Here is an 18,370-nt window from a genome sequence, read left to right as displayed (position 1 = left end):
CTGCTCAACATGCTCCAGTACAGACAAATTCCCTTTAGTGGATCAGCAGAAGTTCACAAACATCAACAGAACGTTTCCTTCTGTAACTCAAACTCACCTGCAAAGTATTTGTAGGCCGAGCGCTTCAGCAGATCTCCACAGCCGAAGTCCAGCAGCTTGATGTCCTGGGACTCTGTGGAGATCAGGAGGTTTTCTGGTTTGACGTCCCGGTGCAGGACGCCGCGGCTCTCGCAGTGTTTAAGGGCCGCAATCAGCTGCACCAGCACTTTCTTTGCAAGACGCTCATCCAGACAGCCGTTCTCCTCACAGAAGCTCTGGAGATCTTGGCAAGGATCCGGTCGCTCCAGGATCAGGATGTAGCGTCTGGGACGGTCAAACCAGTCCAGCAGCTGCAGGACACTGGGGCAGGCAGGAGCTGACATGACACGGGTCATCAATGCCACCTCCAGCGGCAGCCGACCCTGACCATCCTGCAGGACAAACCCTCCATTATATCCAGAACTCAATCAAACACAGCAAACACAACAGATTCACATCAAAACATACAACTTTCAGTCGCTCGGGGGTCCGGTCCTTCGACACGTACTTGATGGCCACCTGCAGACAGGAAAAGCAGAGTAAATCACACCTGCCTGATTGTGACACATGACATTTACTGACAGCAACATTTCTAAAGCATGTCTGAACAAAGGAGGGAAGAAAATCTCTTACTGGCAGTCCATCAGACCTGCGCATCCCAGCAAACACAGAGCCGAATCCACCTCGTCCCAGCAACGGGCCCTTCTGGTACAAGTCTGCAACACAGAAGAGCACAAGAAATGAAGAAAAGAGAGAAAGAGAAAACATGCTGCGGTCTCTTCAATGACAAATCATTTCCTAACTGAGCCATAAGATCTAGAAGATGAGCTGTGCTGACCTCTGCGAGAGCGTTTGGCTGGTCTGCTGGACGAGGTGGACGCCGTTTGCTGGCTGCTGCTCTGCCTTTTCCTCTTGCTGTTCCTCTGGTCTGTGGATGCAGAATCAGCCAAATGTGAAGGCAGAGGAGCCAAAAAACCAGGAAGCTTAGTGGTGCCGTTCCGTGTATCTTCTGTATATCAAAACATTTTTAATGAATCTTTTTTGTTAACTTCTGTAATCCTTTTCATATTAGTCAAACATCATACAGCATCATACAGTGATATACAATGACAAACAAATGAAAAATTAAAAACACTCACCTCCTCTTTCTTCACCCATGTGGGACATGGACAATCTCCTCCAACCTGCAATAAAACAGACAAAAACAGAGAAATATAAAAAATAAATGTAAAACAAAGTAAAGAAAAAAGAAGAAGAAGAAGGAATGAAAAAAGAGCAACAAAATTGTGTTTATAAAAATAATCAAAAAAAGAACTAAAATAAAGATGATAAAAGAAATTGTGCTCTTTAAAATAAGTCTTTTTCTCTCAGAAATCCTCCAAAAGCTTGAAAAATCTCAGGAATCGCACAGAAATGGTCTGCAAAGTCGCCTCGTCTCTCAACCAACAGATTGCGATAGGTTTGATTGTTTTTTATATGCAGTCAGAATTCATATCATAACACGCGTTGCTATAGCAACTAAAATTGTAAAATACAAATAGCCAAAAAGGGGTATAAATCCGATTAGTTCTATATAAAAGCTCTTGTTATTAAATTAAAAATGTATAAAAATTTAATTTCCGGGGTAATTTTCAATTGGCCAATCAGCTTTCATCAATACTGCGTCATCACCATACACTGATTGAGCTATCGAAATTAAATGAAATGAAATACTAAAAGCCTTATTTAATTTAATATTATTGTTGTTTATTATACAATTTATTTCATTTAATAATATAATTCATTAATATACCTAAATTGTGCGTTGGCCATACATTTACTACGCAAGGAGTGACGTCAGGGACGTCAGTCACATGACCTTTCGTAATGCCCTGCTTCAGCGTGATTCGGCAATAATATGAAATTTAGCGTAAACTCCTAGAAATGTGTTCCTCAGAAAATAATACAATAATTTTTCTGAAAACAGTTTATGATTCCTGTAGCTCTCCCGAATGGAGAACAATTTCATCTTTGTCCACTTTTTCATTATAGTAAGTTACATTTATAGAAGAGCTCGTTTGTTTGGTAATGTTTATTAAAAACTTTATTCTTGAATTTCTGTGTGATTTTCGTTAAAGATTTCTCTGCTGCTAATGTCGGTGGTGACGCTATCAAGTTTTACTCAAAGCTGATGTTAGGCCTATTAAAATGATAGTTATTTAATTTTATAACAAGAGCTTTTAATTAATTATTATTAATAATTAAGATTTAGGACATCGAATAACTGCATGAATTGTATTCATGAAAATAAAAAAAATATCTCAGGCACGCAAGGTCACGCCATTATTAGTTGCTATAGCAACGCGTGTTATTGTATGATTTCTGACCGCATATACAATCAAACCCATCGCAATCTGTTGGTTGAGAGACGAGGCGACTTTGCAGAGCATTTCTGTGCGATTCCTGAGATTTCTGAAGCTGTTGGAGGATTTCTGAGAGAAAAAGACTTATTTTAAAGAGCACAATTTCTCTAATCATCTTTATTTTAGTTATTTTTCTGATTATTTTTTTAAACACATTTTTGTTGCTCTTTTTTCATTTCTTCTTCTTCTTCTTCTTCTTCTTCTTCTTCTTCTTCTTCTTCTTTACTTTGTTTTACATTTATTTTCATATTTGTCTGTTTTTGTCTGTTTTATTGCAGGTTGGAGGAGATTGTCCATGTCCCACATGGGTGAAGAAAGAGGAGGTGAGTGTTTTTAATCTTTCATTTGTTTGTCATTGTATATCACTGTATGATGCTGTATGGTGTTTGACTAATATGAAAAGGATTACAGAAGTTAACAAAAAAGATTCATTAAAAATGTTTTGATGCACAGAAGATACACGGGACTGCACCACTGAGCTTCCTGGTTTTTTGGCTCCTCTGCCTTCACATTTGGCTGATTCTGCATCCACAGACCAGAGGAACAGCAAGAGGAAAAGGCAGAGCAGCAGCCAGCAAACACTGTCCACCTCGTCCAGCAGACCAGCCAAACGCTCTCGCAGAGGTCAGCACAGCTCATCTTCTAGATCTTATGGCTCAGTTAGGAAATGATTTGTCATTGATGAGACCGCAGCATGTTTTCTTTTTCTCTCTTTTCTTAATTTCTTGTGCTCTTCTGTGTTGCAGACTTGTACCTGAAGGGCCCGTTGCTGGGACGAGGTGGATTCGGCTCTGTGTTTGCTGGGATGCGCAGGTCTGATGGACTGCCAGTAAGAGATTTTCTTCCCTCCTTTGTTCAGACATGCTTTAGAAATGTTGCTGTCAGTAAATGTCATGTGTCACAATCAGGCAGGTGTGATTTACTCTGCTTTTCCTGTCTGCAGGTGGCCATCAAGTTTGTGTCGAAGGACCGAACCCCAGAGCGACTGAAAGTTGTATGTTTTAATGTGAATCTGTTGTGTTTGCTGTGTTTGATTGAGTTCTGGATATAATGGAGGGTTTGTCCTGCAGGATGGTCAGGGTCGGCTGCCGCTGGAGGTGGCATTGATGACCCGTGTCACATCAGCTCCTGCCTGCCCCAGTGTCCTGCAGCTGCTGGACTGGTTTGACCGTCCCAGGCGCTACATCCTGATCCTGGAGCGACCGGATCCTTGCCAAGATCTCCAGAGCTTCTGTGAGGAGAACGGCTGTCTGGATGAGCGTCTTGCAAAGAAAGTGCTGGTGCAGCTGATTGCGGCCCTAAAACACTGCGAGAGCCGCGGCGTCCTGCACCGGGACGTCAAACCAGAAAACCTGCTGATCTCCACAGAGTCCCAGGACATCAAGCTGCTGGACTTCGGCTGTGGAGATCTGCTGAAGCGATCGGCCTACAAATACTTTGCAGGTGAGTTTGAGTTACAGAAGGAAACGTTCTGTTGATGTTTGTGAACTTCTGCTGATCCACTAAAGGGAATTTGTCTGTACTGGAGCATGTTGAGCAGATGTTTGTGGTCTTCTTATGTCTCTCAGGCACTCCTGCATACGCTCCTCCTGAGTGGTTTCGTAAACATTGCTACCATGCGACTCCAGCTACAGTCTGGTCAGTAGGAGTGACGCTCTACAACATCCTGTGTGACCGTTTCCCATTCAGAGGTGCACAGAGGGTCACGTCCAGAAGCAGACTGACCTTCCCTAGGAGCTTGTCAACAGGTAAGAGATTCAGACACATTCAGAGATAGCCTGGCGAGCGAGCAGAAGTGTGTTGTTGTGTGTTTCTGAAGACGGTGTTGTGTGTAACAGAGTGCCGTCAGCTGATTCGCTGGTGTCTCAGTGCAGCACCGGCTGATCGACCCAGTTTAGCTGACATTGAGAGCCATCCCTGGTTGCACTGCACAGGTGGCCAGTGACATTACACTTATCTAAATCCAGCAGTCATGGCTTGGGTTGCATTGTCAGGTTCAGTGTAGATAAACGCTGTCAATGATTTGTAGAAGGAGAGCAGGAGGGGCAGAGGAACTGAGGAGAACAGATCCTGATCCTGAGCTTCCTCTGCTGCATCTGTGAGCCTCTGTGTGAAGCTGTACGAGCTGAAGACACACACACACACACACACACACACACAAGCTAGTCTACAGTAGACAAATGTACAGTTTCTAGACCACTTAGAGAAAAACAGGGGAAGGTGTTAAATAAATCATAAACAATAAAGTTATTTTATATGCAATTACAGCAGTTTTTTTTGTCTTTACTGGTTTCACTAAAATGTAAATGTTCAAACCTAGGGCAGCACAGTGACTCAGTGGTTAGCACTGTAACCTCACAGCAAGAAGGTCGCTGGTTCGAGTACCAGCAGGGCCAGTTGACATTTCTGTGTGGAGTTTGAATGTTCTCCATGTGTTGGCATGGGTTTCCCCCACAGTTCAATGACATGTGGTTTATGTGAATTGAATAAACTAAATTGGCCATAGTGTGTTTGTGCATGTGAGAGTGTGTGGATGTTTCTCAGTACTGGGTTGCAGCTGGATGGGCATCTGCTGTGTAAAACATATGCTGGATATTTTGGCGGTTCATTCCCCTGTGGCGACCCCTGATGAATAAAGGGACTAAGCTGAAGGAAAATGAATGAATGAACACAGACACTGGAGGAATTAGGAGACTCTGTTCAGTCAGATATGATCATGCTGTCTGTAGTGTGCTGAACTAACTAGACCAAAACTTTATTTGCAAAATTTGATGTCTGAATTTAAAACATAAAAATCTAAACTAGCCGAATTGTTTTACTTAAACACAGATCTGTCGATAATAAACTCAGTAAATGTCCATACACGCATGCTGATATTTAACAAATGTTTTTTATTTTGAGTGATCTTCAATTTAAGTAAAAAAGAAAAGTTTCTATGAGAATTTGAAATGAACAATATTGTGTTTTTGTGGACATTGAACTACAAAATTTCAACATTGAAGCGTGCTGAATAGTTTTTTGATTTAATCTTCAATTCAAAGTTAGAAAAAATACAAATACTAAACTTCTTACGAGAATTTAAAGTAAACACTACTGTGTTTTTCTTCTTTTGTGCACATCAAATTGCAAATTATCCCGATATAGCGCAATAAATCTCTTTTTAGGACGATCTTCAGTTTCAGGTTAGAATACAATTATAATTTAAAAAATAACTTCATTTAAACAATATGTTTTTTTCATGTGTAGGTCAAAGTTTCAACAACTCAATCATTTTAAAAAGCATGTGCTCAAACCAAAAGAAGTAAAAAAGTGCTTTTGTGGTGCAGGGTCACGTCTCCCCTCAGTTAGTGATCATAGACAACACAGGGGGGCAATGTTCAGCAGAGAGAATCACAATTTAACTAAAACGTATAAGACTGCGTGTTTTTCATCATCTCAACAGTTTGTCTAATGAAACACACAATAATTTAACATTTATTTTAACAAATACAGCTCATAGTGTTAATAACATTGTTTACTCTACACTTTGTACCGTGATCATGATGATTGTTTGTTATGAGCAGGGCTGGATTAGGTGATTTGGGGGCCCTAAGCAATTCGAGTCATGAGACCCGGAAGTCTTACAGTAATAAGCACTTTTCATATTTGCTTATTTATTTAGCTGTCTTTATCTTATATCACTCTGTCTTCCTTTCGTTATTTTTATCTGAACACAATCTCTACATTTTAAAAGATTTGTTTGCTTAAAATGAGTTCACAACTAAAATTAATGAACAAACTATTTGTTTTCTGAAACTAAATTTTCATCTGATTTGACTGCTGGACTGATCCATGATTGGGGGTGGGGGGACACAATTGCACACATGCTATTTAAGGTAAAATGTATTTGTTAAAGCCTTATCCTACAAAATATGACAGGAAATTACATTATTAGTATTTATTGTCTGCCTCCAGACTTTCTTGGGGCCCTAAGCGGATAATATAACTTTTCATTAATAAAAATACCAAGTTTTGGCATCAAAGGTGTGTTTAACTTACTCATTAGGCAGCAACAAACATTTAATTCATATTGTAAGTTCTCTGAACTTAACATTTAAATTTCTTTAAATGATTCACCATGTCATTTAAAATGATTGGTTGTGCTTGAGATTCTGCCTTGACAACCGTGCTGATTGGTCAATATATGTTATATGACACAAGGTGGTCATTTTGCTTGTGATGCTGAATTCTCCTGAAGCGCAGCAGGACAGAGGCACTACCTGAACCCATCTGACGAAAGAGAAAAGTTAAATTAGTCAGTAGATATTTAAATGCTTGTATACATCTTTCTTAATTGATATACACGCTGGGGCAACACAGTGACTCCGTGGTTAGCATTGTCGCCTCACAGTAAGAAGGTCACTGGATCGAGTCCCGGCTGGGCCAGTTGGCATTTCTGTGTGGAGTTTGCATGTTCTCCCCTCGTTCACGTTAGTTTCCTCCAGGTGCTCTGGTTTCCCCCAAAAGTCCAAGGACATGTGCTATAGGTGAATTGGGTAAGCTAAATTGTCCGTATGTGTGTAGAGCAGACTGACCTTCCCTAGGAGCTTGTCAACAGGTAAGAGATTCAGACACATTCAGAGATAGCCTAGTGAGCGAGCAGAAGTGTGTTGTTGTGTGTTTCTGAAGACGGTGTTGTGTGTAACAGAGTGCCGTCAGCTGATTCGCTGGTGTCTCAGTGCAGCACCGGCTGATCGGCCCAGTTTAGATGACATTGAGAGCCATCCCTGGTTGCACTGCACAGGTGGCCAGTGACATTACACTTATCTGAATCCAGCAGTCATGGCTTGGGTTGCATTGTCAGGTTCAGTGTAGATAAACGCTGTCAATGATTTGTAGAAGGAGAGCAGGAGGGGCAGAGGAACTGAGGAGAACAGATCCTGATCCTGAGCTTCCTCTGCTGCATCTGTAAGGCTCTGTGTGAAGCTGTACGAGCTGAAGACACACACACACATACACACACACACACACACACACACACACACACACATGCACACACACCAGCTCAGAGTGTAAACTAGTATGTGTTTTTAAAATGAGAATATGCAATGAAACAAATATATAATATAAATGAGTAAAACAAGCCAAGAGTAATCTAAATGTTTTTCATAATTAAAAATGGTTGTTTATATTCTGTACAAGAATTCTGTCCTTTTCAAAGAAAATGAACAATAAAATTGAATAAAAAGTAAAAAAAAATAAAAGTCTTTACTGTTTTCAATAAAATATAAATCTTAAACTTTTTTTCTTCTCCAGTAAACAAAATGTTTAAAGTCTGCATGAACTTGAAGTTGCGACTTTTTTTTGTATTGTGACGCAGTTCTTAGAGAAACTGAATATTAAATGACAGCGAGCTAATTGGATGTAGTAAAGTAGGCATTTCATTTAGTAAGATTGGGAAAAGTGTTTGGCCAAAGATATTACAACCTAACAGACTCATCCTGCTCACCATTTCTGCTTAGTGTCAAAACTGACAGTTGGAGCAGCGTGGTTAAATATGTTAGTCATGCCCAATTCCTAAGATGTACGTAATCTGACAATTTAACAGAAAAACAAACAGGAAGTGCATTTTTGTATTTCAATTAAGATTATAAGGGCAAACAAGTTTTGTTTTTTAATGACATGCACAGATAAATAGTTCACCACAACACTAGCAATGTGAGCTAACAAAATCATACGGTTAATTTTGTCATAAGTTAACGGGGACTTTAAAATTAACAGAGACTCACTCACTATCAGTATGATCCTTTAAGAGAAATGGAAACACAGATCAAATTATTTATTGATATAATACATGCTTTATACAGCAAATAAGTTATGCTAGAATACAAGCACAAGATGCTAAACTACATGGTTAGCACTTTCCCATAGAAAACCATTCTAAAGTAAACACTAAACATTCAGTTACAATATCTTACTCCAAATGTTTACAATTTGTTACTTTGATCAGTTCATGACAAGGGTTACAAAGCATGTTTACAAACATCTGCTTTATAATAAACTACAGTAAGGGCTAACAGAGTACAGTTAATAAATAATCATGTTGCATTTCAGTAACACACTGATAATAAATATACATATGTGTTTCCATGACATAAATGACCAGGTATTATTTCTGCTATAAATATGGCAATAAATAAATGCAGTGGGGCTGGATGGTATCATGTATATATCATTACCGTGGAATCAAATGTGTACTGAAAAAGAGTTTTCTATTCTGTTTATATTTCGAAATGTAGGTGTAGTTAGCTCACGTCTAGCATGCGTAAGGCTGAGAAAGACTCTCTGGCAGTGTTGTCAATTGCTTTATATTTGTGCTGCTCGATATTGGAAAAATCTGACATTGCATTTTTTTTTTTTTTGTTTTGCTGCGATATACATTGCGATAGGAATATAATTTCACCAGATGATTTGAATAGCTATATTTGGAAAGCTTTTATTAATTTAGATCGACTTGGATGAAAAAGACTTTTTCTATGCAGTTCATCTGCATTAATTATAACAAATTACTAGCAATAATAAATAAATAAACAGTGCTTTATGCTTTTCTGGGGAGTGGAACAGTATTCAAGTACAGAAACGAAACAATCAAATGTAAAATAACATGGTCATCATTGGATAAATAATGTCAAATTTTGATAATATTTTTATCTTTTAATCATTATTAAAATTAATCCTGCAATGTGACTATTGCAAATACGCACATTGCGATTTTGATGCTCAAACAATATATTGTTCACCACTACTTTATATTTTCAACAAAAAGGATCACAAAGTTTATTCATACAAATTTTTATACAAGAAATGTAATATTTGTATTTTAAAGGGGAAAACAACTGTTTATTTCCTTAAAGTGTTTACATGTTTGTTATTTCATTTTTGAGTTATTTACTTGGGATATATTTTATATTTGTGATAAGATGTTACTTGAGAAATGTTTATAATAATAATAATAAGGTTTGACCATAAAACTGTGAAATGTGAGATACAGTGGAATTTGTTGTTCATCTGAAGTCATATTTTATTTACAAAATACACCAGAGATGTTAATGTCTGTTAACTTTACCAGGTAATGATCATCATTTTTGTCATGAAGACTCCTGCTCCGCACCAGAGCCAATGCCTTCCACTGATTGACCAATGGTTCCTGTTCCTGGTTTACCTGTCGCTGGTCAGAAAGAGCAGGATCTGAGGGATTGTCTCAACATCCATCAGTCCACTCTCAGCGGGATTAGAAACACTTGGGTCAGTTTATTTATTTAATTTACTTGGCGCAGTTGGAATTTGGATGTCTCCTAAGGACATTAAAGCCACGAAGACAAGTGTGTGTTCGGCAAGAAGACTTACACCTAGTTATCATTAGCTGTGTTACCATCCAAAGAGATTTATCCACAAAACTGGAATATTGCATAAGACATTTATGAATAAAGCACTGTTTCCATCTAAGAGAACAAAACTGGTCACTTCCTGATAAACCGGCACCAAATATAAAAAAGAAAAAGGGAAATTGCTGTGGTAGGAGAAAACACTGTGGTCCTTTCTCTTATATAATAAATGACTTGCGCCTGGAGATAATAATACTGAACCAGTCTAAGGATGAACTTTGGCTGAATGATTTTAGAATGGCCAAAACAACATTTCAGATGCTCTACATTGTGGTCGGTCCACTTGTTTGCCTAATGCTGTACCATCACTCCTAGTTATCTCATAATCTGTTCAAACAAAATTACATGACTTTCTTTGATGCGCATGTTGGAATTTATTTCAGTAAATGTCTTTCCATCATAGTTGGATGATTCAATTTAGCATTTTAATTCTATGTTTGACGTAATCTCAACTGAAACATGGAGAGAGGGTGGGAAAGATTAGACAAAAAAAACAATCAGCCAATATTGTATTTATATCAATATCACATATCACAGCTCTGCCAGTGAGGGTGGTTGAGCTCAAGCGCATCAAATGAAAAGCAAATGGGAAGCGTCTTGAAAATGGCGGGTTATGTCAGATACTAGAGAGCATTTGAATGATCAAGATTTGATGAGAAACTGAAGTATGAGGTGATGGGGAAAAAATCATTGATCCAATTAGACGAAAGTGAGAAACTGCAAGCTTTGGATGCTTATATCAGTTTTATATCTTCTAAAGACAAATTCTGTCACTCGCTGACATGTAAAAAATATATTTTAATTTCACATTATCTTCAAAGCAACAGTCACCAAAATGACACAATTAGGATCAAAGCCTAAGGGCCCTATCACACACTCACCGCAATAAGGTGCAAGGTGTGTATGGCGTGATTAGTTGCTATTTTCAGATCAGCACAACTGTAATTTTCATGCTTTGCACCACGTTGTTTAAATAGCAAATCCATTTGTGCCACTTTGTGGACTCATGGGTGTTCTGGCCTAAAAATGTGGTGTGTTAAGGCGTATTGTTGGCGCATTGCTATTTTGAGGAACTGAAATAGGCCACGCTATTGACCAGATGAATGCTGGTTTAAAGTCCTGTGCAGAGCGTTAGCTAAAGTTAAAGAGTAAAAGTAAAGCAAAGAGAAATTAAAGAGGCCGACTGGAGGAGGCTCAGTCTTCATCCTCGAACAGATGATTTGTCTAACTGTTTTCTCACTAGTGAAGCGTTTAGTTTTTCCACTTACAAAGTCCACCATGTATATAGAAAATGAGCCATGGTGCAACACAGCTGACTCTTACTATACGTTCACACCGAAAGCATCAAGAGCGTCAAAGGTCGCTTTGGGCGCCCTGGTGACAACGCTGTCTGCCTTCACCTTTGGCGGCAAGAGCGTCAAAATTCGCTACATTGATCTTGTATTTAAAGGGGCCGTTGCAGCATATCAGTCACATTCCCACATAAAACATGCTTTCAAGCGTGAAAATGTTGCACACTTTTTATCAAATTTATTTAACAATGGAAGATCAAGTTGCATGTGGTGTGGCTTTGCTGCACTTAATTATCTAATGTGTCCATATGTCTGAAATATTCTGAAGCAGCAATACTGTTTTGTGCTGAGATTCCCACTTTTTTAAGGAAAAATATATATAACATTAATTCACATGAGTAACTCACCAGTAACTTTTTAATGTATGTTCCTGTGAGAAAACATTGCAAATAATTGGAAATCCAGTGACCGCAATAATCAAACCCGTGGAAACAACTGTGGTCAGAACCAAAGTTCACTGTGGCTGTGTTCTCTGGACTGCTCTCGTGCGGCAGACTTCTACATTCTGATTGCTTGCTGCCGAACCACATCATAGCTCATTACCAAAAAGTTAACTTGATTTCAACTCTCTTCGACGCCCACACCGGTGAAGGCGCGCTGCACTACTCCTCACTGCCGACTTTCATTGAAAATGAATGAATTCCGGCTACTTTGGCGCTGTCGCCGCTTTCGGTGTGAACATACGGTTAAAGATGAGACTCTGATTGGTTTAATGCACATTTTGCTGAAAACACACCCATAACTCATGAAAAGAATAAGCACAACCCTGTCGGACCATGCGCCAGAGCACAGAACATATTTTCCTGTCCTTAAAATGGCAAAATTGGATTCGGACATGGTCTTAATGCTTTTGTTCCATGCACTTTAGACTTTATGCTTAGATTGATAAAATAGAGACCTTTAAGGGGCAGTTTCAAAGAGTTATAAAATAATTTTGTATGGTATTTTGAGCTGAAACGTCACATACACACCCCAGGGTCATCGGAGACTTATTTTAGATCTTGTAAAAAGGGGCATAATACTGTAGGTCCCGTAACATTGTTATTTCAGACTGGGTCTCTGCTTCATCAGTGTCTGGGTGATTGCCTGTCACTGTGGACCAGTAGTTGACATGTCCAAACACTACTTTATTTCCAATACGAGGCACAGAGAGACAACTCATTTGCATTTAAGGCACATACACAGAAACAACACTTTTTAATCTGACAAAACAACTGACATTTTCAACAGTTTAAAACAAAAACAATGTATATAAATAAAGATATGTAGAGTATTTAAAGCTGAAACTTCACAGACACATTCTGGGGACACCAAAAATAAAATAAGTGAATAATAGGTGCCCTTTAAATGATTAGTTCACTTCCAGAATAAAACGTTACAGATAATGTACTCACCTCCTGACAGTGTGCCACTGCAATAGACACATTTCATGGTTATTAAGGTTGATGAGTCGTCAATAAATGATGATCAATTAAGGGAATTTATAATATCAGGCATCACATACAGCATTACTCATATTGAGCAGTTCTATCACTTTAAACACTGGGTCGGTAATGTGCAATGCTTTAAACTGTGCAGTTTTATTCTGAAACAGGAAGACAATGGCCAGTTTCAGCATCTTGAATGGGGTGGGACATATCAAATACCAGAAGAGCATTTGATTGGTCAGCAGATGTGATGAGCATCTGAAGTTTGAGGTGTCATCAAATAATTTCTTGTTTCATTTTGCTGGAAATGGCAAATCCTAAAAAAGTATTTACATTTTTTTAAGAAAATGACCAATCATCATGCTAGGCAGGCGAGGCAGTGGTGCAGTAGGTAGTGCTGTCGCCTCACTGCAAGAAGGTCGCTGGTTCGAACCTCGGCTCAGTTGGGGTTTCTGTGTGGAGTTTGCATGTTCTCCCTGCCTTTGTGTGGGTTTCCTCCGGGTGCTCCAGTTTCCCCTACAGTCCAAAGACATGAGGTACAGGTGAATTGGGTAGGCTAAATTGTCCGTAGTGTATGAGTGTGTGTGTGAATGTGTGTGTGGATGTTTCCCAGAGATGGGTTGCGGCTGGAAGGGCATCCGCTGCGTAAAAACTTGGCACTGTACTAAAATGTTGTGTGTTGTAAATGTATCTGATCAGGGGACATAACAGATACAACTATAGTGACTGTGATGATGAAAATTTATTTGGAAAAAAGAGACTGGAAAAGAAAGGCAGAATGGAGGATCTTTCAGAAATTGATGCAGCACCGCAAGTACCATCACCACCAATGACTATGGCAGAATCCTTAAGAACACCATCAAGATGCACAGTTACTTTACGTTCCAGTACCCCTAGGAACATTTACAGTCCTTGTTCCAGTGCAGTTGGAGATCAAGACAGAACTTATTGCAACTCGTCATGTCTTTGTAAGAATTCAAAACATCAGTAAATTTGTAAAGGCTTAATGCAGCTAGAAAGTAAAGATTAACTAGAGAACAACAGCAGTATCTATCCCACTGTTGAGATATATGAGATGTTATACTAATTCATTATTTGTGTTTTTTAGCATTACTGACTGAACTTATAAAATCACAAGAGGTCATAAAGCAGCAACTGGACCTGATTCTCAAAAATCAGCAAAAACAAAGCAGTACTCTGCAGCGGGATGAAACTCCAGATGCAAGCACATTTGACCTTCCTTTGTCCAATTTATTTGATTTAGAAAAGCTTGAACATCAACTAAAGGAGCAGCCCGAACAAAGGAAGAAAGTGGTAAGTTCAAGCTCTTTTGTATTTCATAGATTTTTTTTTTTATTTTAATTTATTTTTTGTTTGTTAGTTTATTTTACTTATTGGTAGGTTTTCCACTAAAGAAGCAGTGTGGCGTATCCTAGGAAAGCTTTCCTTGGCTAAACAAATGAACTGGAGTGGGGCAAACCAAAAAGTGGCTTTTCGTGCACTCACCCTAAGGACTGTCGTAGTCAGTAAGTTGATTTGAAATATACATTTCAATACATTTAGAGGCTGTTATTCATCTGTGCCAAAATACCTTTTATGCAGAATGTGTATTTAAATCATTAACCAGAGGAACAAAGAATCTTTATATAATGTGATTTTAAGTCCCATTTAGGTTGTACTTATGTGAGAGCAAACATGAATCTGTTTTTTTTTTTTTCGATTAACATTTGTACTTGTTCACAACAAATCATCTGTTTATCTTTTAATCACAGATGCAGTGAGGACAAATGTCCATACCAATAGCGCCACTGATGAAGAGGTGGAGAAATACATCACAAGGTGGCTACAACTTGCTCCTGATAGGGTTGATGGAAGGAAGGAAAGAGAGCAGCTAATGTGTCAAATGTCTAAATCACTTTATTTTTTTAAATTATTTTATTTTATAACAACATTTTAAGTGTATTAAGATGTTCCCTGATACTTGGGCAATTTGTTTCTTTCACTTTCTCTATATATATAGAGAAAGTATATTCATGCTATATTCATATATATTAGCTATAAATATTCATGCTATTTCTTTACATATACAAACATATATATATATATGTGTGTGTGTGTGTGTGTGTGTGTGTGTGTGTGTGTGTGTGTGTGTGTGTGTGTGTGTGTGTGTGTGTGTGTGTGTATATATATATATATATATATATATATGTGTGTGTGTGTGTATATATATATATATATATGCTATTTCTTAAACTGGTTTCTGTTCAGGTTTCTATAAAAAAATAGCTGTTTTAAGATGTCTTGTGCAATTTCATAGATTTTTACATGGGTATTTTAAGTTGTTTCCTTTTTTTAATTTTGTGCAGTTTCAAAGCTTTTTTTTACAGTCTATTTGGAAACTTTTGTGTTTGTGCAATTTCAGAATTTTTTAAAAATCTTCCTGTTTACTTAAATTTGTTTATAATGTGTCATTATTCTGCAGCTTCATTGTTATTGCTTTATTGAAATTTTTAATTCTTGAGCAGTACAACATGTATTCAATTTTATTATTATTTGTTTAATACTTGTTTAATCAATAAATGTTTTTTGTTATTTATTGTGTCCTTTGTTTGATTATTTGCAATGTAGGACATGTATGCTGTTTGCAATTTATTCAAAGGTTAAACGCTTATTTACTGTTATATCAACACAAATGGTCTATAAGTTGTGACTATATTGTTCTCTGGTGACTTAAACTGTATTTACACACACACACACATAAATAAATATAAATTAGAGACACAGCTTAGATACCGATTGAGGGACGTAAACAACAACAATGGTTCTCATTCTTTCCTGGATTACATTTTTAATTAGCTCCCAGGAATCCAAAAAGGTCCACATATTGATTTTATAATGGAAGTCGTTTTAACATTAAGATATGATTAAATTGCCATTGCTTATATACTCAAAAGATGGCGTTACAGGGACCCAAATCCTAACAGAATTATTATCTACAGTGCTTCACGGAAATCATGCACTGCACGTTTAATCAGGGTAATTGCATTTGGTGGCGCGGTGGCGTTGCTGTGGTTACTATAATCAGTGACGTTCTAAAAAAGAATGTGTTCGAAAAGCCGTCGATGACGTTGAGAAAGTGTGAGCTGCATTAAGTGTCTGACCATCGCTGACATTAGCGGTATGTAAAGATCTTTCTAAAAGTATCATTTTAAGTTGTTATATTTGGTTGTTTCTACGTGCTTTTGGTGACGGACAAAGATTTTACTATTTCTCTGTCTAGTTAGACTGTGGATTGTACTGAATGTTGGTTGGAATGTGAGATTGCCTTCTTAACTTATTTTGGCGACTTGTCAATTTTAGGCATTTGAATATATCTATTTTTCTAGTTTGTGTATTCTGTTGTCTTCTTTAACAGCTTATTCATTATCGTAGAATGATTTTTGTTATGTTGTCAAGTTGGTAAACCGATAGGTAAAACATTTTTGTTTGTTTGTATGCTTCATTTGTATATTGCTATTTAAAATTTGCAGATTGTTATTTGTTATATCATCAGATTAATTGATCTGTTATAATGTATTTGTATGCTGTCAGCTTTAACACATATTCCATATTACTGCTGTATTTATTTACTGTTTTATTTATTTGTAATTTATGTCGTCGGCCTGTTCAACATTTGTAGCTTTTGATTGTTATTTCTTTTATTTACAGCTTTACTAATTATTGTAACACATTTATTTATTATAAGTTCATAGATTGTCATCTAGTAGAGTATTTACTTATAGCTGCGAAATATTAGTTAGAACAGAATCAGACTGGAGACAATGGTAGATGAAACCTTCAAAGAATGGTGTTAAGTTTAATTAAGGACTTGACATCTTTTTTAATTGTATTTTGCAGATCAGAAGGGACCACATGGAGAAAAAAAAGGAAAATTACACACCACAGCAACGACTGGAAATGGAAAAACAGATGGACGGCTGCATCGATGGAAGTCCTTCCAGGATGAAAGGGGTGTTGTTAAGTATAGATAAGTGGTTCTCAAACTTTTTCACTTTAGAAAGAATTTGTCTCTCGAAGTACGACCTATGCCTATATAAAATGTGTTTAAATTAAGTTAATTAAAATCATTACCATTCGTAAAAAGTAAAAAAATAAATAAATGCTGTACTTAAAGGTAAAGTATTAGCATATAGGAGCTTATATTCATCAAAACCTGGAAATGTAGCTCGGGCCTCATAAATTTATGTCATCTTATTCATATCATATACAAACCAAATTGCATGTACATATGATATATTTGAATGGGGGAGACCAGGGATAGTTGTGCTTCTATTATATTTCTCTACAGATCTTTAAGATCTTACTTTACAAGTGTCTGCTATTAAATTGCATATAAGTTAATTTTCAGCGCATACAGAAATCGTGAATCCTTTTTAGTTTCAAACAGGAGGAGTGAAATGTACAATTCAGCCCACAGTTTGGGTTAGTTGGGTAATTTAACATTATAAAATAAGAATTAAGACCTAAAAAATGGATTTGAAAGCTTTTTATTCAGCATTGAGCTTTCAATATAATTTGTGTCTCTGTGTTTCAAAGCTGAATAAAATGTGCATCAGATTCAACAATTGAACACTATTTGTGTTTGCAGCCTTCATGAGCCCACAGAGTTCAAACACTGAGCTCAAACTACTTTTGACTTTCTCTTTAAAGAGCTATAGGAATACTGAAATTAAATCAAATAAAGACATTTTTGAATCTGCTTGGGGTTGGTGGAAACATTTCACCGACGTTACGAGCAAGTTACTAGCTTTTATTCTTACAACTGACCCAGTGTTATGTGGCCATGAATCTGTTCTCCCACAGCAAACAGCTAAAACATTATCACCAACAATGTGGATTAAATATATCCACACACAGATTACATGGGTTTAACTACAAATCAGGCATTGATATCTTAAAAATAATTCAAGTAAAAAATATTACTTTGCTGAAACGTAGTGTTTCCTCTCTAATATCTGCTGTGTCTGCTACAGAACCTGGTCAGTCATCCACGGCCAGAAGGGTTAGGAAGTGCGAGATTGATTTGTGACTATTTCCTGGTTTCTCCCCCGTGAAATCTAAACATTAACCTGTATTTTTAATATATGATTTAAAATTACATATTTCAATTAGAGATTAGATCTGCTTACAGTGCGTCATTTACAGTATGTGTTTTAGAAAACTGAGTGATTATTAGGGATGCACCGATACCACTTTTTTACAAAACGATATGAGTATTTTAATTTATGTTCTAGCCGATACCGAGAACTGATACCAATACTTCATAGATTTGGTTTCGATGAAGTTTATTTATTTATTTATTCATTTAGTTTTTGCTTGTTGCAAGGATAACCACAAACATCTTTAAGAGAAGGCTTTTCCAAGCCAAAAATATACACACATTGTTGATAAACCTGCAAATCCAGACCTTATCTATTAAAGATTAACTGTGGACATTTAAATGATGAGTTATCCTTGCGCTGACATCCCTCCACGACTTCACACATTACATAAAGTGTGTGCAGTGTACGTTAACTTTTGAAGTCACTCTCTTACACTGCATATTCGGGAAGCATAAAACCCTGTTATGGGCGATTTTTTCATATTTACGAGTCCTGCCGTTAATCCGCAGGTCAGGTATAAAGTAG

The 18,370-nt window shown here is 37.3% G+C and overlaps 3 protein-coding genes across 9 annotated transcripts in view; 1 reads left to right on the top strand and 2 right to left on the bottom strand.

Moving 5' to 3' along the window:
* The window catches only part of LOC137488043 (serine/threonine-protein kinase pim-3-like), a 74,078-nt gene that overhangs the window by 726 nt on the left and 54,982 nt on the right, over positions 1-18,370 (bottom strand). Inside the window, exons 3-5 of the mRNA XM_087257083.1 lie at positions 712-794; positions 547-597; positions 98-470 (exon numbers count right to left, since the gene is read on the bottom strand). Of these exons, the coding sequence (XP_087113209.1) occupies positions 98-470; positions 547-597; positions 712-794 (507 nt within the window). The remainder of the gene's footprint in view (positions 1-97; positions 471-546; positions 598-711; positions 795-18,370) is intronic.
* The window catches only part of LOC147843474 (uncharacterized), a 388,615-nt gene that overhangs the window by 327,268 nt on the left and 42,977 nt on the right, over positions 1-18,370 (bottom strand). The gene's annotated exons all lie outside the window — the stretch shown is intronic.
* LOC137489963 (serine/threonine-protein kinase pim-3) lies at positions 2,474-16,704 on the top strand. Of its 7 annotated transcripts, XR_015493482.1 has the most exons (11): positions 2,474-2,803; positions 2,934-3,104; positions 3,227-3,309; positions 3,424-3,474; positions 3,551-3,923; positions 4,049-4,228; positions 9,589-9,764; positions 13,792-13,997; positions 14,065-14,209; positions 14,456-14,522; positions 16,581-16,704. XR_015493482.1 is itself a non-coding variant. In XM_087257090.1 (8 exons), the coding sequence occupies exons 1-8, from the start codon at positions 2,776-2,778 to the stop codon at positions 4,536-4,538; spliced, it is 1,011 nt and encodes a 336-aa protein (XP_087113216.1). In that variant the 5' UTR covers positions 2,474-2,775; the 3' UTR covers positions 4,539-4,746. The 7 variants fall into 7 exon arrangements, 2 of the variants coding, with proteins under 2 accessions (XP_087113216.1, XP_087113217.1); XR_015493480.1 differs by lacking the exon at positions 14,065-14,209; XR_015493483.1 differs by lacking the exons at positions 14,065-14,209; positions 14,456-14,522 and adding an exon at positions 13,441-13,651.

The sequence above is a fragment of the Danio rerio genome, chromosome 6 (assembly GCF_052040795.2).
Source record: "Danio rerio strain M-AB ecotype USA chromosome 6, GRCz13ab, whole genome shotgun sequence".
In the NCBI taxonomy this organism is placed as follows: Eukaryota; Metazoa; Chordata; class Actinopteri; order Cypriniformes; family Danionidae; genus Danio; species Danio rerio.
The sequence above is the reverse complement of the archived record's forward strand: the minus strand, read 5'-3'. Positions and strand labels throughout refer to the sequence as shown.

What these genes read in the sequence shown, in the direction of transcription:
- LOC137489963 (XM_087257090.1), top strand. Translation starts at nt 2,776, where the DNA reads ATGTCCCACATGGGTGAAGAAAGAGGAG. An exon ending in AGCCAAACGCTCTCGCAGAG is followed by an intron (nt 3,105 to 3,226) that starts GTCAGCACAGCT and finishes TCTGTGTTGCAG; the next exon opens with ACTTGTACCTGAAGGGCCCG. An exon ending in TCCCTGGTTGCACTGCACAG is followed by an intron (nt 4,415 to 4,509) that starts GTGGCCAGTGAC and finishes AATGATTTGTAG; the next exon opens with AAGGAGAGCAGGAGGGGCAG.